Genomic DNA, 26,812 nt, shown 5'->3' on the forward strand with positions numbered 1-26,812 from the left:
TCGGGGCTTTCTGACTCCAGGCCTAGGCTCTAACCGCTGCCCTGAAAGTAAGCAGGGCCCTGAAGGCCAGAGGAGGCAGCTTAATTCCTTCAGCCGTGGCTGAATGTGGGGTGTCATTACGTAGGGTCACATCGGCCTCCCGGGACTGAGCTTGGGACGAAGGTGGAGCCCAAAATGTTAGCCGGGTTTGAAGCACAAGCACTGAGAAGAGCATCTGAGCTTCTCCACTCTGGACACGGAGCAGGATGGAGGCTGCCGCCTGGCAAGAGGAAGCCGGGGGCAGAGGCGGGACTGGGGCGCCGGGCTCTGCGGTCCTTCAGCTGTCAGAGCCCGGGGGAGCCGGCCCCAGGCAGCCGTGCAGAGCCAGGGCCACGGCCAAGCTCAGGCCCCGGAGATGCCCTTGTGGGGAGGTTTCCTCGGAGCCAGCCCCAGCGCAGACATCAGCAGGAGGGTCCCGAGCAGACGGCCGAGGCCCAAGAGGAAAAGCGGGCAGCCGGCCTGAGCTCCCCTGGAACGGCCGAGGCTCCGCTGTGTGACGGGGAGCTTCCTTTGGCCCCCGGCTTGACCACAGCTGCCCAGGGGCGCTGCCACCGGAGGAGTCCGGCCCTCCCAGCCTTGCATCAGGGCTTCTAGGGAAGGGCAGGGAGAGCCTATGACCAGGACAGGCACCCCCTGGGACAGTGTGTTTCCCGGGGGGGGGGGGTCTTCGCTGAGCTCGGCCTTCGTGGGGGTTGGGATGGGATGGGGGCCCAGCAGAGGCCAGTTCTGAGTCTCAGGAGGCCAAAGGCTGAACCCTTTCCTGGCTCTCCTGCCCTGGCCAGTGGTGCTCAGATGGAGAAGCCAAAGCTAGGAGAGGCTGGCGCTGCCAGCAGAGGCCAAGGGAGGAGGGGAGGGGAGGCCGCTGCCTTCTCTCCCCTGGGACTTCATCCAGTCTTGCCTTCTTTCCCCAGCTGTTTTGGGGCCCCCCCAGGCCAGACTTGCACGCTAAGAAAGGCGCCAGGGCTCCTGGGTACAGCTGCAAAGGCAGGACTAAGAGAGATCGAAGGGACAGACAAGTGGCTCAGAGGATTGAGAGCCAGGCCCAGAAGGTCCTGGGTTCAATTCTGGCCTCAGACACTTTCTCGCCGGGTGACCCTGGACAAGTCCCTTAACAGCCATCGCCTTGCCTTGATGGCTCTTCTGCTTTGGAACCAATACATGGGCTAAAAGAGAGGGAGAGAGACCTGAGGACTTCCAGCCAGGACACCATCTCTGCTGACAAAGGCGTCAACTCACAGGGACAGAATTTCAGACATCTGTGGCCCTCGGTACCCGAGACTCCACCGAATGTTCTGTGCTTGGCTGGCCCAGACAAAAGGGCTTCTGGAAGTCCCCAAGGCTGTTCCCCAGCCCCGGGCGCCCCACAAAGCCATTGCCAGGCGGTCCCCTCTGTTGCTAGGAAGCGGAGGAACACAGATGGAGAAGAGCCCCCTCCTTTCACTGATGAGGAAACTGAGGCAGGGGGAGAGGGCCACTCAGTTCTAAGCCACCACGGTGGGGATCTGAGCCCCTCCCGTTGCCTTGCTTCTTGGGAATCTGCCTGGCCCACTAGCAAAGGTTTGCTCCGGCACTCTTGTGGGAAACGAGGCAGGTTTGCAGCTAGCTGCCTCTTCCCTTTCTCAGCCTCCTAGGCAGGGCTGAGGGATGCCTGGTCAGGGCCAGATGCCATGGTAAGCAATCTCCCTGGGAGCCAGGGGCGGGCCCCTTTGTCTGCAGTTCTCAGGGACATCCTTCAGCCCTGGGAGGGGCTGCCAGAGGAAAGCCTACCATGAATGGGCAGGGAATTCTCGCTGAGCAGAGGGAAATCCTGGCTAATGATTGGGGTGTGACCCAGGAAGGTGGGGTCCCTGCTCAGCTGCCTGGCAACCAAACCCAAATCCGGAGTCTCTGCCCACGCAGCCAGGGGTCAGATAAGTGGCCTTCCTCGGGGATTTTCCTAGGGCTGGGCGCCTTTAGAGGAAGGTGGGCTCCCATCCTCAGAGATTCTGATCCCTACTGGCTGTGGGCAGATGGCTCCATTACTCTGGGCCTCGTCTGTTAAGGGAGATGAACTCTCAGGCCCCTTGCAGCCCCAGACTGATGAGAGTCCCATGGAGGGAGTGTGATCAATCCAAGTGCACCAGATCCAGCAGCGCCACCTTCATAAGCCAGCACTTACTTGCTGCCCTTCCCGACTTGATCTTTATTCTGGATTTAACAAACACCAGATAGAACGGGCATTTGTTTCCATGCCCTCAGCAGAAGAGCAACAGGGCATCGGTTGGCTCTCTATTACGGGCAGCTGGCTTCTCTTTTCAAGTAGAAAATCAATCCACTCGGTGACTTTCAAAGGCATCTGCCCAGCTGGCTTTCCATTCTCTTTTGTCCACTGTTTGTTGAACTTGAACCCGACTCCCCTTCTCCTCCCACCCTCCCCTGGACTCATTTGGTAGGTGCTACTTTGATCTCTGCTGAGAGCCTCCCCACAGCTTAGGCTTCCAGCCCTCTGCCTGGGGCAGCCACAGAAGATGAACAAGTCTGTTCATTGACTTCCCTCTCATTCAGCTGCCTCTTTGTTTGCCCTGTAATGCCTAGCTCCTACTGATGCTCACCCATGGGGGCCCCTCAGCCTCAGCTCTGAATGATGAGCCTTCTAATGATCCAGGCTGCCAGGGGCGTGATAGGATCTCTTTCCCCTTCTCTCCTAAGCCAACCTGAACCCATCAGCCTCTGCTATGTATCATGTATACGGGGGTCGGGTGGGGGCGTTCCCATGTTCTGGCCGGGAGTCTTGGCTAGAACAGCTTTCTTTGGCTCAGTACCTGGAGACACCAACCAGAAAGTGTGGATAACAAGGACAGAAGAGAGGCAGTAGAGACCAGTGGAAACTTGACATTAGGAAGACCTGGATTCAAGTTCTACCTCTGGAATGTCCTGACTGGGTGACTGGGCAAATCCTTTCATTTCTCAGTGCTCTGAGGTGCAGAGAAGGTACTATTGACCTGCATCAACAGAGGGAGTTTCCTCACTTGGGACTTCCTCTGCTAATGAAATCACAAGATGGTCCAAATCTTCCTCTCTTCAAACTTCTGTGTTACTATCCAGGGTAGCACCATCCTCCGAGCCCCTTGGGCCTACTCCCCAAGCCTCCTCCTCAACTCCTCACTCTCCCTCAATCCCCGTATCCAATCAGTGGCCACTTCATGTGGCATTATCTCCAATACATCCCTTTTCTTCTCTGACCCTGCTCCCACCCTGGTGGAGACCTCCATCACCCCATGCCTGGTTGAACCAGTGATGCTGGCCTCCTAGCTATGCTATGAACCAGACCCTCCTCAGTTCTGCCTCCTGGCTTCCTTCAAATTCCAACTAAAATCCCGCTTTCCCAGAGGAAGAAGCCTTTCCTGATTGCCCTTAACCCTTTCCTTGTTTAGATCATCTCCACTTTTTCCTGGCTTCATCCTGCATCTTGTTGGAAGGGATTCATTTACTTGGGGTTGCCTTCATTAGACTGTGAGCCCCTAGAGGGAAAGGACGATCTTTTACTTTTTTAAAGGAAAAAAACCTATTTTTTATCCCTAGCATTTAGCACAGTGCCTGGCACATAGTGGACTTTTTTTTAACCCCTTACCTTCCATGCAAGGCAGAAGAGTGATGGTAAGGGCTAGGCAATGGGAGTTAAGCAATTTGCTCAGGATCACACATCTAGGAAGTGCCTGAGGCCAGATTTGAATCCAGGACCTCTCATTTCTAGGCCTGGCTCTCAATCCACTGAGCCACCCAGCTTCCTCCTCATAGAAGACTCTTAATATATGCATATTGACTAACTGACCATCACTAACTGGAAACAGCAATAAGCAAGAAAAGATCACCAGATCAGTAGATCTAGAGCTAGGAGGGCTAGTGATCATTCAGTCCAACACTCTTATTTTACAGATGAGGAAACTGAGTCTTATAGAAGGGAAGGAACTTGCCTAAGATCACAGAGGTAGCAAGCATTGGAACCTCCATTTGAACTCAGGATCCTGTATTGGGCTGTTCTTTTCCTAATGGAATTATACAGCTCAACCCAATGGCTCTCATGATAAGCAGTTGCCATGACCAGACCATGACCCCTCAGACTAGAGGAAGAGGAAATTTCCATTTCCAAGCTCAACACCATTGCATCCTGGCCTGAGAAGAGGGTTAGAAGAGGAGGAAATTGTGCAAACTTATGAGATGATAATCTCTGGTTAGAGATCTGACTCAGTTGGCAGCCCCTGTGGGGGCCTCAGCTTGAGGGAAGTCCATGCCTGAGAGCTGCAATTTGGCCTTGAGAAAGGAAAAGCCTGCTTGGAGGTGGGAGCTGGACTTGGAGATTACCAGAGGTCAGAAGTGAAACACAATGAGTGGGGCCCATGAAGCACCTGCTTGTTGTACCAAGCTAGTCCTGCCACCAGCCAGACTTCCTGCTCCTTTCATTCCCCAACTTCTACAAAGTCACTGGGGCTTTTGTTTGCTTTGTTTCTACAGGGTTTGTTTCTCTAAAAATAAGAACGAACACACACACACACACAGAATTCCTTACCCATCCTCCTCGCCTCTTGAGCCAAGTCACCAGCGTCTTGCGTACAAACTCTCCCAGGCAGTCCACGATGGTGTGGACCATGGCTGGCTGGGCCTGCTTCACACAGTCCACTGCCAGCCCTGCTGCCACGGCATAGAGGGAGACCACTTTGCCCCATGTTATTCCTATAAAGGAAGAAAGTTGCAGTCTGCTTTAGCTCAAGTCAACTACCACCCTCTATCCCACTTCCTCTCTGGTCCAAAGGGATGTTGGGATTTTCCAGTTATCCCTGGAGTTCAAGGGATCATCGGATCAGAGATCATTGTTTAATACTGGAAGGAGCTTCAGAGGTCATTGTGTCTAACCCCTTCATTGTAGGGGGCCAGGGGCCAGCCTCAGGAGCTTTCTCTGATACGTCCATCATTATCACAGCAATAATCCCATTTCAGAGTGCCTCAAGATCTATACAATTTGTGTTTTCAGTCACAACATGGGGAATATGGAAATATGTCTCGCATGAAAGCACCACTAAAACCTCTATCAAACTATTTACCACTTTGGGGTGGGGGATGGAGGGATGGAGAGGATCAGAATCACAACATGTCAGAAAAAATTGTCAAAAATTGTTTCAGAAAAAATTGTCAAAAATTGTTGCTGTTTATAATTGAAAAAAGAAAACTCAGGGTCTATATAGCCCTTTCTCCCAAATCCCCTCTGAGACAGAAATTCATTCATTCATTTGTAAGCATCTATTAAGCACCTACTATGTGCCAGCACTATACTAGGCACTCTAGAAAGGTAAATGATAAGACTATTAGATTCCTGTACTCTGGATGAGGAAACCAAAACACATGGAGTGGCAGCAGTTTGTGAAGGCTCCACAGCTAGGAAGAGTCAGAGCCAAGGATGCAAACCCAGGTCTTGCCTTCCAAAGCCATTTCTTTTGGATACACAGAAAAAAAGCAAGGACCTGGCCAGAGGTCCCTGGACTCCCAAGGAACCTGTGGGGAGAGTTGGGGGAAAGGTTCCCTCTTTCTTTCCCTGACTGGTTTCCTTGGTAACCCAATGGATTTGACGGTATGCCCCTAAAAGCCTTCAGAGAAGGGCTGTCCAGAGGCTTTCCCAGACTCCCCAAGGCAGAGGTGGAGGGAGCTTCCAGGCCACAAGAGGCCAGCTCTAGTTCCCTTTCTTCTTTTCTCTCTCCCACTCTTGGCTTCTCTTTTATTCCCTGAGGACACCTGCTGAGCCTCGACACTGTGCCTGGCACCCCTGACCCCTCGCGCTGGTGCCCTGAAAGTTGGCCTAATGCTGACCTTGGGCAAACATTAACCAAGCTGAGCAATGGCCAGATTGGAGTCCTCTTCCTCCTTCCTCCCTACCCAGCTCAGTCTTAGCTCGGCCTCTCCCTCACCCCGACTCTTTTACCGCATGCCTTACAACTGATGCTCAGAGAGGAAGCTGCCTTTCCCAGGGCAGACCACCCACTCAGGCTCTCACCCTGGGGTCCTGGATCCCAAGGGACCATCTATATCTCTCCCCAGTGCCTGCCGTTGATTTCCACTCTTCCCTCTTTCTTCCAAACCACACGTATATATACACACATACACTCACATATGCACACTCACATATACTCATACACACATTGTATATACTTACACATGTACACACAATCACACACATACTCACACATACACACCCACATTCACACATGCAATCACACACACACACACACACATTCTTGTTTCCTGAAACCGGCTGGGGCCTCATAGCCTACAATCTTTCAGTTGGAGGGGGAGAAGCCAATCCCACACTAATCTCGCTCACAACACAGCTTCCTGTGTGGCCCGGCTTCCCTGGGCAGCTGCTCCCTGGTCCCCTCCTAGTTCCAGCTTCCTTGATCACTAAGAGAGGATACGCGTGATTTGGCTCAGCCTCCGGACCTTTTTCCCTGGCCCGAGTGGAAGGGAGCAGGAGGAGACTCGAGGCAGATGGAAACTCCCTCCCAGGCTTTTCCCAAAGGCTAATCAAGGCAGTAGAAAGGGGCTTCCTGGCCTAGAATGAGGGAAATGACCGTCCTGCCGCCCCATCAGACCATGCGTGTTTCGTTCTAGATGATCCCTATCAAGGAGGACCTTGGTGAGCTCTGGAGCCCATTGAGAGGGGATGCCTGATGGGGTGAGATGAATGAAGATTAATTGAAGGAACTGGGGATGTTTGACCAGGAGGAGACAGGGGCTGGGTCTTCATTCTCTGGGTCACAGAATCATAGGAGCAAAGAAAGACTCAATGCTGGACGGACGTTGGCAAATCCATTTTACAGATAAGGAAACTGAGGCCAAGAGAGGTCTATCGGTGTGTAAGCTAAGCCTCAAGGACAAGGACTATTTCTTTCCTGTGGCATCTAGCTGCTAGAATAAGTATTAGTGCTAAAGAATCGAGTGGCTTGCCTGGCTATACAGCTAGTCATTATCTGATGCAGAATTAAAACCCAGGTCTTCCTGACTCCACAGCCCAGTGTCCTATTAATTATTCCACATTGTTCATGATAATGATTTACAGAACTCTCCCTCTACAGCCCCAGGAGCCCCATCACAGAAGCTGGGAAACAGAGGCAGCAGGGTTCCCCAAATCTTTTCTTCCTTCTTTATACCAAATGTTAATCAGCATGGAGAACTGTTGCCCTCTTTGGCTGCTGAGCTGCTATGAACTCTTCCTCTTCCTCCTTTTCCTCCTCCTCCTCCTCCTCCTCCTCATGCTAGGCATAGTTGGCCTTTGACCAGAGTGGAAAGACACCAGGAGAATGGAATATCAGAGCTGAGAGGGACACCAGCCATCTGGTCCAAGCAAGGCCAAAAATACCCTGCAAAAGGGTCACCCGGGGGGCCCTGGAAACTGTCCAGGGAGATGGAACCACTGGCTAGCTGTCCTCCAAGGAAGTTCATTCCCTTTGGAGGCAGATCTCCTGTGAGGGCCTTTTTTTGATACCGAATCTGCCTAGATGTGCTTCCTGGCAACTTCCCATGAATACTTCTGACATTTGGCTGCCTGGGGCCAAAGAGAATGCCCAACTCCTGCTCCTTAGGACAGCCCTTCAAATATCTAAACAACACTACTGAGTCTTCTCTTTACCGGGCTCACCATGCCCAGGTCCCTCACTTGATTCTCAAGAACTCAAGGCCCTTCTCCATTCGTCACCATCCCCTGGTCACTATCCAGTTCACCGTTATCCCTCCTAAGCCACGGGGCCCAGAAGTGAATCCAGTGAGGCCTCTAGAGTTTGTCTGGCCCAAGCAGAGGCAGAGGGATGTTCACCATCCTCTGTGTCCTTCCTGACAGAGTACGTGTAGCTATAGCCTGTCTCTTCCACAGGTGACAGATATCTGCACAGTAGGTCTCTCATGTGTTTTCTCCCAGAATCCACCCTTCAGTGGCTCATGAGGCTCCAAGCCATAGACCAGGGATGGTGAGCCTTTTAGAGGGATGGGTGGGGTGAGAAATGCCCTTGGGTGTCCATGAACAGGAGGAGGGGAGCAGCCTGACCCTCTCCCCAACTCTGTTGAACTCTATGCTGAGGTGATGGCACATGTGCCTATAGAGAGGGCTCTGAGTGCCGCCTCTGGCATGCATGCCATAGGTTTGCCACTACGGCCCTAGACAAATAGGTGGTATTAAGGCGGACATCTGAGATTCATAGGTCCTCCCTGTACTCTTACAAAGGAACACTGAAGAGTGGTCAAACAGGAAAGTTGGACATTTTTTTAGAACAGTATAAACATGGCCACACCTCCTGCCCTGCTGGCCAGCACTGACCTGCTATTTCCAATTCTAAAGCCTAGCAGCCAAGCCCAAGTTTCCTCTGCCCAGTGGCCTCCCTGCCTGGCAGCTTATTACAGGCCTGGCAGAGGCTAACACTGGACACAGAACTCTAGGAGGCTTGGGGTGCAGAACTGGCAAGAGTGCTGGCCGGGGGGGTCCAAGCACTGGTGTAACCTGAGGAGAGCCCTTTAATCTCTCTATAAAAGAATGGGTTCAAATAGATGGTCCCTGAGGTCCCTTCCATCTCTGAGATCCTAGGAAGGTCAGCTCCAGAAGGCCCCCCAGAGATCCTCCAGGGTAGGGGCCCTTACCCTGCGGTCTCACTGGGGCTCTGAGGGATCACAGGGAGCACAGCAGGCACTTGGATGGGGATAGAAATACAGCAGATGTCCACAGGACAGGCTTTCTTTCGACTCCTGGGCATTCTCCTTTAAGCATTTAATACAGGATTCTGCAAAGGGGCCCACCGGCTCCAGGACCCAGGAAGACTAAGAACCCATCCTCTACGTTTGAGCCTGGCCAAAGGACTCCCCTTTTCAGTTTTTCCATCTCAAAAGCAGACCAGAGGATTCCGGAAACCCCGAGTCCAAATATCCCTGACTGTTGTTAACAGGAAACCCAAGCTTGTGGAGGCATGAATTTAAGAAGGAAAAAAAATCCATCTAGTTATTGGCCTGCCTTCTACAGCTCAGAAAACAGGCTCCGGGACATTCTGTCACTCTGGCGCCATCATACAGGGCTAGTGGCACAGGCAGATTAGGACCCAGGTGTCCTGGCTCCTAGGGCGGTGTGCTGTCCACTCCCTCCCATCCTCGTCCAGCCAAGCTCCTGAGAAAGTCGAGGAGTGCCAGGCAGGGCCTCCTTTGTTGCTCAGCAGGCAGCTCCCTCATATCCAGGGGGTTCCCCAGGCTGCCAGACCCCACGCCAAAGAGCAGCCTATTTCTTCTCCCCCGGGAGGACTGGACAGATTCCTCTGGGCCAGCCTCTCTTACCTCCTTGGCCGGTGCCAAGGCAGGGAGCCACCCAGGACTCTGAGAGCCACAGTTAAAGAGATTAATTTCCCTTTGAAAGTAAACATTCTTCTCATAAACAGTGATGGTGCGACAGCCTTGGAGACAGGGAGCTTCTGTTTACCCAACACATCACGGAGGCACCATGGCTGCCCCTCGGGAGCGGCGCCTTGCCAAAGATCAAAGGGGCCTCTCCCGGGAGGTGAGGACCAGGCCGGCTTGCCCGGAGCCACCCCTGCTTGGAGGGAAGCTGGGAACAGCCCGTGGCCAGGGCAGGGTCAGGCGTGGGCTCCCTCCGGAGCCTGGGCGGAGGAGGGCTTGGCATCCCCTCTGCCCACCTCTGGACCGCTCGGGCCCTTTGCAAAGCCTGCTGGAACGTCGACTGAATGACTGACCGGCCGTCCTGGGCGTTTCTAGGAATCTGGGTTTCAGGGCTTTGGAGACCCAGATCGGCGAAGGAGTCGAGTCGAGTCCTGCCCCGAGAATCCAGGGCGACCCCATAACGGCGCTGGTGGGGTGCTCGAGGGTCGGCAAAGCACTTCTGTGTTACCCACAACGCGTGGTCGGCCAGCTTTGGGGGACGCACAACCTCCCAGGACACAGTCCGGCTCCTCAATGGACAAACGGAGCAACTAAGGCTCTGGCCAGGGCGGAAGGAAGGGGGCTAAAAGCTGCGTGACTTCATCTCCCAAGGCTTAGTTCCCTCTTCTACGAAATGGGGGCAACATCCCTGGGCTCCTACAGAGCTCCGTGAAGCTTGCGTGACCCTGGGTAAGTCATTGGACTTCCCTCTATCAGAATTAGGGCGACCTCTAGAACCCCCCCAACAGCAGGCGTCGGGATTACTAACTCCACAGGAGAGCCAGTGAGCGTCATGGCGTCACAAGAGGCCGGAACAGCCGTGGAGCTAAAGGCTGCGTTCTGGGACGCATCCAAACACATCCTGGCCCCTGGCTCGTCTCTGCCCCTTAAAAAGGACGGGCCGTCCTTCCCGGGTGACGCGGGGCCCCTCCTCCGCCTGGGACCAGCCACAAAACTCGAGGAGCTTTTCCCACTGCGGGTGCAAGTCCTCGTCACCCAGAGGGGTCTCTGCAGAACAGCTGAAGCTCGGGGGGCCTGCTGGGACCCCGGTCGAGCTCCGGGGGCTCCCTGTCCCCACTTTTCTTCCTGGAACCTCTCCTACTAAAAGTCCTTCCACCATCTCAGAAGGAAAGAGCGTGTGGAAGGGCAGCTGGGCAGGGGGCTCAGCGGGACAGGAGATCCTGGGCTCCAGTCTGACCTCGGGCAAGTCAGTGGCCCATTTGCCTCAGTTTCCTGATCTGTAAAGTGAGCCAGAGAAGGAAATGGCAAACGGCTCAAGAGAATCCCAAATGGGGTCCCAAAGAGTCAGAAATGACTGAAATGACGGAACCACAACAGCAACACTCCAGGAGATGTGGGAGCAAGGAAAGAGTCCGGGTCAGAGAGGCCGTTCGGACCCCGGGCCCGATTCGGAGAGGCCTCGGCGCCGCCCTTTGGTCGTCCCCCCTTCCCAACAGAGGCCAGGGGAAGGCGCACCGGAGCCGCGTAGCCCTGGAAAAGGGAAATGCTTCTCCTGGGACGCCGGAAGCGTCTCTGGAATGGGACTCGGCTAGAAGTGGCACCTACGGGACTCTTGGAGGGGGGGGGGGGCCGCGGGTGTGACCTGAGCAGGAAGGCTCCCTCCAGCATCCCAGGGAGGAAGAGCTCCGTTTCCTGTCCTCCTTCGGGAGGCGGCCTCGGCTCCCTCCCCTTTACCTGTGGCTGTCTCTGGCCATCCAGCTGGCTCCTCCGCCCAATTCCGTATCTGGGCTTGGGATCTCCCGGCTGGCCGGCCGGACAGAATTTGGTGAGTTTTCTGCTGACCTCCCAAAGCGAGTCCAAGCCAGGCAGGAGGCCGGAGCCGGCCGCCCCCAGGAGGAAAGCGAGCCAGGAGTCAGGCCTTGGGCTCCGTGCCGGCCCCAAAGAATGAAGGAATGTGCAGCGGGATGAAGAGGAGCCCAGAAAAGGGAACCGAAAGTCCTGAGAATGCGAGAACATCTGACCCGGACTGCGCCCGATGGCTTCCTCCTCCGTCACCTTCCTCCTTCATGATCCTCCCAGCTCCAATGGGTGGTCTGACCTGCGGGGGAGGCGGCTTGGGGACCCCAGGGAGGAGATGTGGGCCGCCGCGCCGTGGCTGTTTTCGTCGTCCTTTGTTATCTCCAAGCTCAGGACCCTTTTTATAGATGGGAAACCGAGGCCGAGGGAGACTCCTCAAGGCCAACTATCTCATCATTAAGTGACTTGTCCAAGGTCTCCACAGCCGGAGTGTCAGAAGCAGGATCCCTCACCCTACGGCGAGGGCTCTTTCCACCCTCCCCTGCAGGGCGGCCCCGCTGCTGCACCCCAGGGACCCCTGATTCTAGAGCTGTCTCCTCCTTTTAGAGAGGGAGCCTCTGGGAGCGGGAGTTGGGTAAGGGACCCCGGAAGTCTCAGCTCAGATCTCGCTTTCCTCCAAATGCTAAAGGAAGCTTCTCAGCAACAAGAACCCCCCTTAAACCCATAAGTGCCGCACCCTGACTCCTCTCTGCCCCCTCGCCCTGCCCCCACAGTAGGGATGCAGCTGGGGGGTGCAGTGGGTAGAGCACCGGGCCTCGAGTCAGGAAGGCCTCAGATACTTTGTGTCTCTGGATCCCCGGACGAATCCCTGCAATGGTGTTTGCCTCAGTTTCCCTCCCTGTAAAATGGACAAACTAATACCGGCACCTCCCTTGCAGGATTTTTGCGAGGGTCAAATGGGATAAATTGTATGGTGTTTAGCACGGCTCCTGGCACAACGTGGGCGCGACAGTGTTCATTCTCTTCTCCTCCCTTCTGCCCCAGCAGCCCCCGTGACCAGCAGCCCACGCGGGAATAGCAGCTGGCCCGGGGGTGTGGGTCTGGGCCCGGGGACGCCCCACCTGGGTGCCCCGTCCAGGGAGGGACCCCGTGATCTTGAGCTTGTGACTACTGAACAAACTGGGGAAACGCGGCGTCCAGGAAAGCGCCGAGTTCAGCTTTGTGCTGCCATCCGGGTCAAACGTCACCTGGTCAGCGGCTGCGAGAGCGGGGCCGGGAGTGCGTCCAAGTCTCCGCAGCCAGGCTCGGAGCCGCCCGCCCGGGAGACACTCCGCTGCGTCCCGGGGAAGGGCGTGAGCACGGCTGGAAGCCCTGGGCAGGAAGCTGCCGCTCCCAAGGACGCTGGTGCCATTGGGCAGCCGGGAGGCAGGGACACGGCATCCTCGGCACATCCAAAGGCCCCTCTCGGCTCTCGTCCGCCATCAGGAAAAATCACTGGCCGGGTTGGGCACGGCTTTTGGTTTTCTTCGTTTGGAGGGAAGCTTCCCCTTGGGACGGGCGGGGGGAGCGGAGTGGGGATGCCCAGAGAAACAGTGATAAAACACAAGGCGCCCCGGAAGCCTGTTGTTCTTCAAAATAAAGAAAATGGAATCCCTGCCTAGTCAAGCAGATCACCAGCAGCACTGTTTATACTAGCAAGACGCTGGAAACCCAACACTAATCGCCATTATTGACAGAATGCGTCGGAGCTTGCAAAGCAGTCAACACCCAGGACCTCACTAACTCTAGAGGCAGCCGATAAAACATTGGAAATAGAGTCAGTAAGACCCAGGCTCAAAGGCCGCATCAGACACGCGCTAGTTGTGTGGCCTCAGAGAAGTCACTTCATTTCTCTCCACCTCAGTTTCCTAATCCATAAGATGGGTGTAATAATAGCAGCCTACCTCCTAGGGTGGTTGTGAGGGTAACATGGGACATGTGTCAAGTGCTACGTAAACAACCGCTTAGCTATCTAACAATCCCCATGTAGAGTGGCGCATATGGTGTGTATTATTGTCTGTATTTGACAGATGAGGACACCGAGGCTGATGGAGCCATCTTTTCTAGCCAAGAAAAACTTAAGAAGAAAGACAGAGGTATGTGGATGCTGGGGAAGGGGTGGGGGAGCTGGCCAGGAGCAGTAGGGAGCTTTGCAACACCCAGGGATGGAACACAGACTGGCCCAGAGCAGTAGGGCACGAAGAGAACCCAGGATGTCCCTGAACTAGTGCCAGGAGCAAGAAGGGGTGCCGTCTAGACACTGTCACCAATTACCCCGTGCTGGGTCACAGTTCCATAGTACAGAGGAGCAGCTGAAGATTCCAGACACCACCGAGGACTGAGCAATAACAAATTCCAGACATTCAGCTGTGTAGCTCTGAGCCCAGGGCTACAGCCTCAACTCAGATCTAACCTTTAGCCCATCAGTTCCCTCCCTCTCTTTGAACCTCAAGAACCTCCAAGGGGGCTAACGATGATGGAGTCCAACAACAGTCTATGGAACCTCAACCATACACAAGCCAACAGACCCAACTGGCAGAACTCGGACCAAGATGTCGAGAATTTGACCTCTCCCTGGATCACATCATTTCAGAAACACCAAAAACTTGCTGGTTCCCAAACTGAGCTGGGAAAGCAGAAGGACATAAAAGGACAGGTATGTGAGGACTGGATTTGGCTCTCTCCTGATTGTAACAATGAAGGTACTTAGCTCTTCCTTGATTGGGAAGATTGACTTGTAATCCCCAATCTATTTTTAGATTTTAATCCCCAAAGTGTAAACACAGTACTTAACGTTGAGTATGGAGATCTACCCATTTTGGATTTTAACCACAAAAAGGTGTGAACATCCATTTCATACATTGAGTGGGAGGCCTGTGACCCATGTGTGAAAGAGTGGGTAGTCCTGTAGAGGATCCTGCGTCTGCTGTGATTGGTAGATGTGAAATTTAGGAGAGGTGACACAAGAGAAAAAGATCTTTAAATAGAGGACCACAGAGGCCAGAGGAGAGATCAAAGAACTCTGACTCAGAGTTTGACTGGAGGATCAGTCTCTCAAGCTTGGAGTGAAGAAGAGTCACTCAGAGGAGAGACTGGAAGACAGACATTTGGACTTGGTTATGGAACTCAACCCTGGAGGAACTTGTGCAGGAGACCTCAGACTGCTTTCCTTTTAGACAGTCACCATGGTGAGTGTAAAGGCTGACTTAGTTTCCCTGCCTTTCTGGCTCAGAAGAAGCTGGGGCTCGCTCTCTCTCTCTCTCTCTCTCTCTCTCTCTCTGTCTCCCTACTTCCCTCTCCCTCTCCCTCTCCCTCTCCCTCTCCCTCTCCCTCTCCCTCTCCCTCTCCCTCTCCCTCCCTCCCTCTCCTCTCTCTCTCTCTCTCTCTCTCTCTCTCTCTCTCTCTCTCTCTCTCTCTCTCTCTCTCTCTCTCTCTCTCTCTCTCTCTCTCTCTCTCTCTCCTTTTATCTTTGCCTCAATATATTCCCTCTATTGTAAATAAACTACCATAAATTACATTTACTTTAGTAATTCATTTTGGAATTTAGAAATTAAATCCCTGGCGACCACCAAATTAATAATTCAGAGCCCAACCATAAAAAAATTTAACAAGTACATATCAGACTATCCCTCATCCCAACATAACATAAATTCCAGTCATTAAATAGAGTAGAAAAATTAGTAAACAAAACAAAGAATCCAACGATGAAGAGCTACTATGGTGATAGGGAAGCTCAAGACACAAACTCAGAAGATAATGAATTGAAAACATCTTTAAGGAAAAACAACTGCTTGATCACATGGTTTGATGGGGATGTGATTGGGGATATGGACTCTAAAATCACCTAGGGCAAATACTAATAATATAGAAAGAGGTCTTGATCAATGACACATGTAAAACCTAGTAGAACTGCTCATTAGCTATGAGGGGGGTGGGAGGAGGGAAGGGAAAGAACATGAATCATGTAACCATGGAAAGTATTTTAAATTAATTAAATAAAAAAAATTTCAGGCCTAAATAAATAAATGATTTAAAAATTAATGAACTAATTTTTTTTTTTGGAGAAGGGTAGATTGGAGACAAACTCAACAAGAATTCCTAGAGGCCATGAAGAACAGTATTTACAGTTTATCAAGAGGTACAAAAGCTCAACAAATAAAATAGCTCCTTAAAAATTAGAATTGGCCAAATGGAAGCCAACAACTCTATGAGACATCAAAAAACAATAAAACAATGTCAAAAAATTAGACCAATAGACGAAAATGTGAAATATCACATGGGAAAAATAACTGGCCCAAGGAAAGTGAGGATGCTCATTATCACCAATACTATTCAGTATTATACTAGAAATCCTAGTTATACCAATAAGACAAGAAAAAGAAAATAAGGGAATAAGCCCAAGTAACAAGGAAACAAAATTTCACTTTTTCCAGGTGATATGGTGTCATACTTAGAGAACTGTAGAAAGTCAACTAAAGGTTTGATGGGTGTATGATTGGAGCGTTGGCTTTAAAGGATTACTCTATTGCAAATATGAATAATATGGAAATAGGTTTTGGACAATGACACATATAGAACAGTGTAATTGTTTATTGGCTCTGGGAGGGGGGAGGGAAGAGGGGTGGGAAAGATCATGAATCAAGTAACCATGGAAAAGTATTCTAAATAAATAATTTTTTTAAAAAAGAAAGTCAACTAAAAAACTAAATTGAAGCAATTAATTTCCTCAAACTTGTAGGATATACATAAACCCACAAAAATCAACAGCATTTCTAAATGTGACCCACAAACCCAGCATGAAGAGACAGAAAGAGAAATTCTACTTAAAATAACTGTAGACACTATAAAATACAGGGGAATCTACCTGCCAAGACACACATAGGAACTATATGAAGACAATTACAAAACACTCTTTACTCTTCAAATAAAGATTGATCTAAATAATTGGAGAAATATTTGTTACTTATGGGCAGGCCAAATCAATATAATAAAAATGACAATCTTACCTAAATTAATTTACTTATTGAGTGTCATGTCAATCAAACTATCAAATAATTACTTTACAAAGCTAGAAAAGTAATCATCAGATTTCATCTTGAGGAACAAAAGGTCAAAAATACAAAGGAATCTATTTTTAAAAAAGCAAGCAAGGAAAAGGAACTAGCAGTACCAGATCTCAAAAGAAAGTTTTAATCATTAAAAGAATTTGGCACTAGATAAGAAATGGAAAGGCGATCAATGGAACAGATTAAGTACACACAATACAGAAGGACCCAGTAGCCTAGTGTTTGATAACCCCCCAAATCCAAGCTATTAGGTCAAGAGCTCAGTCTGTGTCAAAAAGTGGCAAGAAAACTGGAAAGCAGTCTGGCAGAAACTAGGTACAGACCAGCATTTCATACCACAATCAATATATGATTTAGACATAAAGGATGCTACAAGAAGCAAGTTACGGCCGTAGACTAGGAATTATTGATCAGATCTATGGATAAGGGAATCATTCATGACCAAATGGGGGGGGAGGGCTTGCAAAAGCCACAATGGATATTTCTGATTAAGAAGATTTTTCACAATAATGGCAACAAAAATTACAAAGGACGCAGGGAAAAGGGAAATAATCTTTACAGCAAGTTTCTCTGATAAAGGACTCATTTTTTCAATATAAAGAGCACTCAATTAAATTTCCAAGAATGAGACTCATTCCCTGATTGACAAACGTTCAAAGAATCTAAATAGGTCATTTTCAGAAGAAAAAATCAAAGATATCAATAGCCAAAGGGGAAAATGCTCAAAATCCCTAATTGGAGAAATGCTAATGGAAACATCTCTAGGATGGTCAACTGCAGAGTTATTCATTCATTTCAGCAGAATAATTGCCTCCCCTGGGAGTTTCCTAAATCAATCAAGTTGCCAGGCCAATCCCTTTTCCCTAGCCTCCTGCTCATAGTTTTATTTATTTATTTAAGACCTTATCTTCTGTCTTGGTACCAGGCAGCCAGAAGAGCCTGAAGGGCTAAGCAATTGGGGTTTAGGGACTTGTCCAGAGTCACATAGGTAGGAAGTGTCTGAATAAATCAGGACTTCCCAACTCCAGCCTGGTACTCTCTCACCTAGCTGTGTCTTCATATTTTTAAATATTTTACCTAGATCAATAGCAGTGGGGGGAGAGAGGAAATATACATCTATTAAGCTCCTACAATGTGCCAGATACCATGCTTCTTCACAAATATTATTTCACTTGGGCTTCAGAACAACCCTTGAAGGTAGGTGCTCTTATGATCTCCATTTTATGGTTGAGGAAACTGAGGCAAAGAGAGGTTAAATGACTAACCCAGGATCACACAGCTAATAAATGTCTGAGGCTAAACTTGAACTTGTGTCCTCCTGACTATAGACCCACTGAATTAATTACCTAGCTGCCTTTAAGTCAAAATAAAATGCATATCTTGATGCAAAAAATAGGTGCCCAGCAGGGCATTTCTCAGGTGGCACCTAGAGTTTTGCTGGGAAAGTCCAGAATTTGACTTCTTAGTTAATGCGTTGGCACTCCAGTGCGTATGCTTCCAATTGGTCAGGTGTGTTACAATACGGAAAGGAAAAACTGGACTCAAACCACGTCTGCTCAAGAGTGTGGAAACTTTCTGTGGCTTCGGCACAAAGGTTGCCCCCCTTCCCTTTCATGGCAAATGAGGGACCCTGCCGCGCAAGGGAGATTGATGGGTGCTGTCACACCCTCTCCTCTCCGGCACAGGCTTGGTGACCTCATTCAGAGTGGAGGAAACCCTGGGATGACTCAGTGGTGGCCCGTAGACAGCTCAAGGCCTGGGCTCCGCTACTGGTGAGGAGGAGCTCCCCGTATATTCCCGGGGATGAGCACAGGGTACGGAGCCTCAGCCTCCAGAGAGGCGAGGAGCCCGGGAGATAGAGCTCGCCTCCCTGAGCCCCTTCTTCTCAGTCCAGACACCAGCCCTGTCGGCTCCGGCTCTCCGAAGAAAGGACGGAACTGGCAATCTGGCCGGAGGCGAGACGGGTCATAGGCTCCCAGCCAGGCTCGCCAAGCTGTTTCCCAGCGGCGGGAGCATTTTTAACGCTTCTGGGAAACAAATGAAGCCTCAGAAGCACTCCTGGATGAACAGGCAACGTCTCCTCTTGGGTCCTCGGCCAGGGAGGCTGCACACATTTGTGGAATGTACACTCGATTCAGTCTCCAGAATTGCCATTTTAATAGTCCTGGGCCTTCCGGAAACCCCCCAAATGGGAGTTCCCAGAGAGGAGGCTGTTCAAAGGCATTCACTGACTGGTGAAAGGAGTGACCGGTCCAGCTCTGGCTCGCTCGGGGAGGCCAGTCTGTCATTGGGGAAGGAGAGAACTCCTCCCGGCCATCTCCTGAACCAAAGATCTGGGGGTTCCCTTCAGTCGAAGTCCCTGATTCACACGGAATTGTTTGGGTGCTACATTGTGATCCTGTTCATCCTACAGTGTGGAAATTCCTTCCACCATTGCCAGCAACAATTGTTTAGCCATGTGCAATCTCCGAGACCCAGAGAGACTAGGATATGCCCAGGGCCAAGTTTGTCTGGCTTTGCAGCCTCTTGATTTCTTGGGTCACCCACCGGGCCATCTCGTCATCCATCCTGCAGCAGCTCCCTCTCTTCTCCCCACACGGCCAGGATTTGTGGCCCAGGACTCCCGCCCTCCCTCGCAGAGTTAGGCCTCCTGCCTTGAGACTGGCTACGGTACAAACGTCTCTAGCCTGCTCTATCTGGCTCCTACCCGAGGAGACCAAGCTTTAAATCTAAGGCTGTGCCAGGAAACGTTTAACAACCAGCTCCCCGCAAAACCTGCCCTCGTAAGTTACTGTGTGTTATGATTGGTAAGCCCCCATCTACTGCCTTAGAATGGATACGAGAAGAGAACTGAATCTGAGGCAGCCTGGCTCGCACCCGATTCCCCGATTACCACAGATTGTTAACATTTTCCTCCAGGAGTTCCTTATGTCTAAATGATCAACAAAGCAATCCATCCAGCCCCAAGAGGTAGCATTGCTCCCACTGAAAACTTAAGTGGGCTCCAGCATACCCCTGGCTCCCACCCAACCTTCCCCAAGGCAATGCTCTGTCCCATCCCCGATGCACCCTACTGGAGTAGAGGATCATGGGGGTGTACCCTGCTATCCTCTCTGATGAGGCCTTAGTCCTCCCCCCCCCCCCCGCCATGATCCAACCCCCTCGTTTGAAAGGTGAGGATGCCAGACCTAAGAGAGAGGAAGTAACTTGGCCAAGGTCACACAGCTAGGAAATGACTGAGAGGGGATTTGAACTCAGGACTTCCTATTTCCCAAATCTAGAACTCAATCCACTAAGCCACTACAATTCTCTAATCAATGCATCCGTTGTTTCTGGAAAGAGGGAACAGCCCTGTGGTCCCACTCACTGCCCCTGGGGCTCCTGGGACCCAGACCTACTCCTACAGTCCCTCCTTTGACAAGAATGGGCACTTGGCCTAGGCAAGGACTCTCTCCTTTTGTGTTTGGGTCCTACAAAGTGCCTGGCTGTGATAAGTGCTTCTTCAACTATTTCCTCTCTCTCTCTCTCTCTCCCTCCTTCCCTCCCTCCCTCCCTTCCTTCCTTCCTCCCTTCCTTCCTTGCTTCCTTCCTCGCTTCCTTCCTTGCTTCCTTGCTTCCTTCCTTCCTTCCTTCCTCCCTCGCTTCCTTCCTCGCTTCCTTCCTTCCTTCCTTCCTTCCTTCCTTCCTTCCTTCCTTCCTTCCTTCCTTCCTTCCTTCCTTCCTTCCTTCCTTCCCTCCTTCCTTCCTTCCTCTCTCCCTCCCTCCCTTCCCTCTCTTTCTCCCTCCTTCCTTCATTGGTTTCTGAGGCTCCCAGCCCTGATGAGCCAGCTGTGGTGACCTCAGTGATGGGCAGGATGGCAGGGCATTGCTCCGCCCAATGCTGCGTCACCTCCAAGGAAAATCATTAGTGCCCAGCGCCCTGCCAAGCCCAGAGCTCCACCCTTGGGGATGCCAGCAGCCCAGCTGGGTGCTCTACCTGCTGCGAAGATCTGCGTGGCCACGGCCAGGAAGGCGTCGGTCACCACACTCTCAGACTGTAGGGAGATGTTCAGCTGGCGAGCAATGTTCCGGTAGACGTTGGGCCTGATGTACTCCAGCTCATCCCCTGCAACAAGGCCAGGAGTGAGGAGGTGAGGACACGGCCCTGCACCCAGCCCAGGCTTGGACCCTCTACCTCAAGGGGCAGAGGAGAAGAGTTCGGTGAGCACAGCTTTGACAGATGGGGAAACTGAGACCCCAAAGAACATTAAAGATGCTGGATTTGGAGGCTGAAGATGGGGGTCATTTCCAGGATCTGCCCCCTTCCCCCCGGGTGACTCAGTTTACTCCTTTTTACAATAAATCCTCCATAGCTTCTCAAGTCTCTTCCAGCTCCCAATCTATGATCCCATGTGACATGCCCAAGGCCACACCACCCAGCTATTTACTAATGGCTGATCAGGAGGGCCTGAAGCTTAGGACCTGAGAATGAAGGAAAATCAAGGGTCACAGAGTCCAATCTGCACCCAAACAGGGCTCTCTCTATTCAATGTCCTCTCTGGAATCCCCAGTAAAAGAATGCTTGCTTTGTATCAGTCAGTCAGTCCACAAGCACTTAGAAAGCATTAACTGTGTGTGCAGGAACTGGGGTAAGGATGTGTGACCTTGGGTAAGCCACTTAACCTTTCTCGTGCCTCAGTTTCTACATCGGTAAATTGGACTAGCTAATCCTAGCTCACATTTACACAACACTTAAAGGTTTGCCAATACTTCAACCACCCTGGGAGGTAGGTGCTTTTATTGTTCCCACTTTACAGAGGAAGAAACCGAGGCTGCAGAGAGGACTTTAGGGGCCATCAAGGCCAGTCCCTTCATTTTACAGAGGAAGAAAATGAGGCTTGCACAGGATCACCCAACGGGTCGGGGTCTGAGGCCAGACTTGAACTTGGGTCTTCCTGACTCCAGGTTTACCATCCTTTGGCCTGTTCCTCCGAGGTTGTCGCCCCTAATAAATAAACGTTCCGAAATGCCACTGACAGGTCTGTAGGGCATAGAATGACCCGCCAACTTGCCCAGGTGAAATTTAATCGCTTTCATGTTCCTTTTGGCACTTAATTTAAAAAAAAATCCGCAGCTCTAGGAAAAGTCCTGAGAGGGGAGGGGCAGGCTGGGGAGTTGGAACAATGAGACCTGCCCAACAATGGAATGTGCTGCTTTGTGAGGTAGTGACCTCCCCGTCTTAGGAAACCCTCTGGCAGAGGCGAAGGACCCTTTGTAGAGAAGGTTTCTCCGTGGAGTGGGAGGCTGGATTCTCCAGGGAGTCAGTTAATAAGCATTAGATATTAGACACAGCCAGCTGGAACTGGCTCTGGAGAGCCAAAGATTAAATTTTCAGGACAAGCTTCAAACTGAAAAACAGTAGAAAATCGAGCTTGTCTGGACCTAGAAAAGTGATCATTCATCAATGCAGACTACAGGGGGCAGCTGGGTAGCTCAGTGGGCTGAGAGCCCAGCCTAGAGACAGGAGGTCCTGGGTTCCAATCTGGTCTCAGACACTTCCCAGCTGTGTGACCCTGGACAGGTCACTTTACCTCCATTGCCTACCCCTGACCACTCTTCTGCCTTGGAACCAACCATACACGGTATTGACTCCAAGACAGAAGGTCAGGCTTTAAAAAAATAAAAAAATGAATGCAGACTACATCGAAAAATCTGGCTGGTGTTGCTGTGTGACTTTAGCAAGCCATTCAATGTCTCTGTGTCTCAGTTTCCTCCTCTGTGAAATGGGGACAAGGAGACGAGCCGGTATCTGCTGGCTCTTTCAGAGCCTCTGGTGTTAGTTGCCAGCTCACGCCTATAAAACTGGCGCTGTCCAAGCCCTTCCGAGTGTGCAGAGTGCTGTGTTTATAGACAAGATTTCGGGCAGCCTCACAACGGGATGAGGGAAATCATCTATTCTACAGATGAGGAGACTGAGGCACAGAGGGTCTCACAGAAGCAGGATTTGAACCCATGCTACTCTGAACTCATCCCACTGGTCTCCTGTGTTAGTCAAATCATGGAGGAGGGTGGCCAAGGGGCCCGAGGGGGTCACTAGTCCTGGACCCTCCCAGGAAGCATGGAGAATTTGGAGGGAATCCAAAGGAGAACAATTAGGAGACTAGAAATAGAGCCTGGGAGAAAAGGCTAAAGGAAATGGGGTCATTCCACTTGGGGAGGGGGAATGAGAGCGCTGGAGCCAGGCGCTGGCCTTCCTTCCCACGGAGGCCCGGGCACCCAAGTGGCAGGGGACGCTTGGGCTGGGGGCTGGGAAAACTCCAAGTCTTTCCTTTTTTAAATGCCTGAGAACCCCGGAGCTGCGGTGTCTCGGGACGGCCGGGAGCCGCCTTTTCTGGGGAGTCCGGCAAGAGCCAAGCTCCATCGGGACCCCTCGGGGCCTCCTTCTCTCAAGGCCCCCAAAGCGACTGCCCTGCCCTGGCATGGGCACAGAAATGCTTGTGGCCTGACTGAGGAGGGGGGCCCTAGGGAGTCATCAGCGGTGCCCGGAGCCTGGGACCTGGACTTCTCAGGAAGAGCTGAGCTCCCATGCAGCCTAGCTGTGTGATTAGGCAAGTCCTCGGCGTGCCTCGGTTTCCTCACCTACAAAACAGAGACCAGAAGACGAGCCCGGAGCGCCCCAGAAAAGCCTCTGCTCTTCCTCAGAAGCCCCCGGAAGTCCCTTGTCTGGGGCTGGGCCATTCCCCTGATTCTCCTCTCCGATTCTGCCCCTCTGACCTGGCAGGCTCTCTCTTCCCGGGCAGATGCCAGGCTCAGGCCCCCAGATCCAGGGGCAGGAGGGGCAGGAACGGGGTGGCTGGTCATGAGGGACCAGCCCCGCAGTTCTGAGTCAGGGGAGCTGAGCAAACAGTCAGGAATGAGGAATTGTTGGGGCAGGCTTAGCAGCTGGGGAAAGGCCTGAGCCAGGAGGCTGGGGGAGCCTCCTGAAAGGAGCTCAGCCCGGGGCAGGAGCTTTCGGCTTTACCCCTTGGAGAGGCAACCAGGAAGCCAAGGAAGGATGGAGGCAGGCCCCGGGCTCTAGGCGGCTCGGGGTGGCACAGCGAGGGCGAGGATCGTCTCCCAGGGCCGGCACCCCCTTGTGCATCGGGCTGCCTCCTCCTCCCATTCCAGTCTGATGCAGAGGACGGAGGCACAGCCAGCTTGACAGGGGACCCCTGACCCATGAACTTGGTCTTCAGAGGCAGTGAGGGAGGGGGAGCTGGGCCCCCCACATCCACTGCCCAACCCCCACCCCGGGGCCTCAATGGGCAGGAAACTGAGAACCTCCAAACTGAAAATGGGCGGCTGGCACGGCCCCACCCAGGGACCCGCCTTTCTGTGGTCACTGGATAAGATCATGAAATAGGGATGGTCCTTGCACCTTCTGGGGCTCAGGTCCTCCCCTAGGCCAGCTCCCTCTGGGCAGGCCAAATGATGAGGAAACAGGCATGCCTAGATCCCCCTCCCACTCCCCAAGGCAGCTAGGAAGCCATCCTGCCTGACTCCTTAGTGTACTCATGGACCAATGACTTTCCTTTTCTGGGCCTCAGTTTCCTTCTCTGGAAGAATGGCCTCCACAGTCCCTTCCATTCCTGATTATAGTGAGTAGCAAAGTTAGGATTTGAACCCAGGTCCTAGGACTCTAACTGAAGTGTCCTTTCCCCAGAGCTTTTACTTAAGAAGCATTTTTTTTTTGGTTCACAAAATACATTCCTCATGGCCTGGGAGATGGCTTATCTCCATTTTACAAAAGGGGAAACTGAGGCTGTGGGAGTGGGGGGGGGGTTAAGGGCTCTGCTTCATCACACCACTGCGAAGTAGCAGAAACTGCACTTGAACTGGGGCCCCAGACTCCAAGCCCAGCCCACTGGGGTGGCCATAGCCAGCAGCAGGGTGAGGGTAATGGAAATGCGCCCATTTCTCAGGTTACAACTGAGTCATCCCCGACACAGCCCCCACTCACCCAGCCGCAGAAGGATGCTGGCCACCTCCGCCAGCTTCCCGCCAGGCGTCGGGGTCTTGGCCTCGGGTTTGCTCCAGACCAGGCCGGCCCGGATGAGCCGGGAGTGGATGTATTCCCGGCCCAGGGCTTTGGCCTGGGACACGAGCTCTTTGTCGGTGGGAGAGCGGTCAAACACTTCCATCACCTCCGCCGCGAACACCGAGGAGCGCCGCAGAACCTCCATCTGTGAAGGGGACAGAGCAGCCGCTGCCTGCCTGCCTGCGCCCCTCGGGGCATCCCTCCCGCCCGGCTGCTCCTGCCAGGTTAGCCCGGGACGGCCCCCTCACCCACCCCGCCCTCGATGATTCATCCCCAGCGCCTCACTCCGGGTGCCCTCTGGAAGTGGGAAGCCCGACTCGTCTCCAGACAGCCAGGCGGGATCCGCGCCGCCCAGGGGCCAGGGGGAGTCCCCGAGGGAGTGTCCGGGGGCGCGGAGCCCACGGCAGGCTGCCCCCGTGCCCAGCCCGAGCACTGAGCTCTGGGAAGAGGCAGCAGGAAGCCCGCCCAGGGGCCCGGGGCCAAAGGCCGGTCCTCGCAGCTCCCCGGGGAGCCCCGGAGCCCCCCACGCTGCTCTGGAGTCTGCCTGGCTTCCGGGGTTCCCAGGACACAGGTGCAGCCCTGGCCGGGCCCCTCCCCCACGGGGCGCCCTCCTCAGAAGCCGGTGAGCCTCACCTCCCCAGGCGCATCTTCTCCCCGGGGCGAAGCCCCCAGCTCAGTGAGGCTGGCGGGGGCTGCGCATCCCCTTCCGTTCACTCCCACCCAAGCACAGACACGCGCCTCCTCGCGGTGCCCGGGCTCGGCGGAGCTCCGCTGCAGCGCTCCCGCGGCTCGCGGCCGTCCCGCGTCCTTCGGGCTGGCCCGTGGACTTGCTTTGCCGGAGAAGGACGGGCCGGCCGGCCGGCAGACAGACAGACACTCACACCCCGGCCGGGAGAGAAAGAGCCTTCTAAGGAAAATGAAGGGAGGCGGGGGCGGAGTCAGAGAAGCCAGTTAGGAGCCCGGCTCGCTCCCCTCTTCTCTCTCTTAAGGAGGAACCAGCTAGTTACAGCGATTGATTAAGGGAGAATGGCTCTGGCAGCTCCGGGAAGGGGCTGAGCCTCAGTTTCCTTCTTCTGTAAAATGAGGGTGTGGGACTAGCTGGCCTCTGAGGTCTCTTGGGTCAAAGCCCCGGGATTGGAGAGTAGGCAAGGACCTCGGGGGCTAACCCTGAGCCAAGCCAGAACTCCTCCCGAAGGGGCCTTAGAACTCCTTCCATCAAAAGCCCTGGTTCGGTGTGGCCCGAGGGAGAGGGCCCTGGGGCAGGCACACAGCTTGGAAGTGTGAAGGCAGCTTCGAGCTCGGGCCCTCCTCCGTACTTCAAGTCTAACTTCTATCCTCCACACGCTCTCCGCCTCTCAGAACCAGTGGCAGTTCAGCCTTTACATCCACCTCTCTTTCCTGGGCAAAGGAGCGTGATCCCAGCACCCACCTCACCGCTGTATTTGAAGAAGACGATGTGTGTCAAACGCCTTCTAAGCTTTAAGATCTCACAGAAATGTTGGCTCTGGTTGTTATGATTACGTCCAGACAGCTCCTTTCATCTGGGGAGGAAGGAAGGGAGGGAGAAGGGAGGGAGGGAGAAGGGAGGGAGGAAGGAGAGAAGGAAGGAAGGAAGCAAGAAAACAAGGAAGGAAGAAGGAGGAAAGGGAGGGAGGGAGGGAGGGAGGGAGGGAGGAAGGAAGGAAGGAAGGAAGGAAGGAAGGAAGGAAGGAAGGAAGGAAGGAAGGAAGGAAGGAAGGAAGGAAGGAAGGAAGGAAGGAAGGAAGGAAGGAAGGAAGGGAGGGAGGGAGGGAGGGAGGGAGGGAAGGAGCAAGAAAGGGAGGGAGGAAGGAGAGGAGGAAGGGAGGGAGGGAGGAAGGAGAGAAGGAACCAAGGAAGGAAGCAAGCAAGCAAGCAAGGAAGGAAGGGAGGGAGGAAGGGAGGGAGGGAGGGAGGGAGGAAGGGAGGGAGGAAGGGAGAAGGGAAGGAGCGAGAAAGGGAGGGAGGAAGGAGAGGAGGAAGGGAGGGAGGAAGGAAGGAAGCAAGCAAGGAAGGAAGCAAGCAAGGAAGGAAGAAGGAGGAAAGGGAGGGAGGGAGGAAGGAAGGAAGGAAGGAAGCAAAGAAGGGAGGGAGGAAATAACAAAGGAAGGAAATAAGGAAGGGAGGAAGGAGGAAAAGGAGGGAGGAAGGAGGGAGGGAAAAAAGGAAGGAAGGAAGCACCTACTGTGAGCTAGGCACAAGGATTAGCTCATTCATCCTCACAATAAGCCCTGGGGAGACAGCTACAATTATTATCCCTAGTTTTATAATTGAGAAAACAGTTAGGTTAAGTGACTTGCCCAGGGTCACCCAGCTAGTAAGTGTCTGAGGCAGGATTTGAAATCAGGTCTTTCTCCCTCTAGGTCCAAAGAGCACTCACTCTCCTGGGCCACTAGCTGCCTTG

At 52.9% G+C, this 26,812-nt stretch overlaps 1 protein-coding gene across 2 annotated transcripts in view; it reads right to left on the reverse strand.

Annotated features, from left to right (window-relative positions):
- The window catches only part of BOK (BCL2 family apoptosis regulator BOK), a 29,466-nt gene extending 3,820 nt beyond the window's left edge, over positions 1–25,646 (reverse strand). The window contains exons 1-4 of one of the 2 annotated variants that reach the window (XM_007502416.3): positions 25,024–25,646; positions 24,313–24,535; positions 20,311–20,439; positions 4,586–4,749 (exon numbers count right to left, since the gene is read on the reverse strand). In XM_007502416.3, the coding sequence (XP_007502478.1) occupies positions 4,586–4,749; positions 20,311–20,439; positions 24,313–24,535 (516 nt within the window). In that variant the 5' untranslated portion in view covers positions 25,024–25,646. The remainder of the gene's footprint in view (positions 1–4,585; positions 4,750–20,310; positions 20,440–24,312; positions 24,536–25,023) is intronic. The other variant, XM_001364693.4, reaches the window with a different exon arrangement.
- Between the last annotated feature and the right edge of the window lie 1,166 nt (positions 25,647–26,812).

This window comes from Monodelphis domestica, chromosome 8, assembly GCF_027887165.1.
Source record: "Monodelphis domestica isolate mMonDom1 chromosome 8, mMonDom1.pri, whole genome shotgun sequence".
NCBI classification, from domain to species: domain Eukaryota; kingdom Metazoa; phylum Chordata; class Mammalia; order Didelphimorphia; family Didelphidae; genus Monodelphis; species Monodelphis domestica.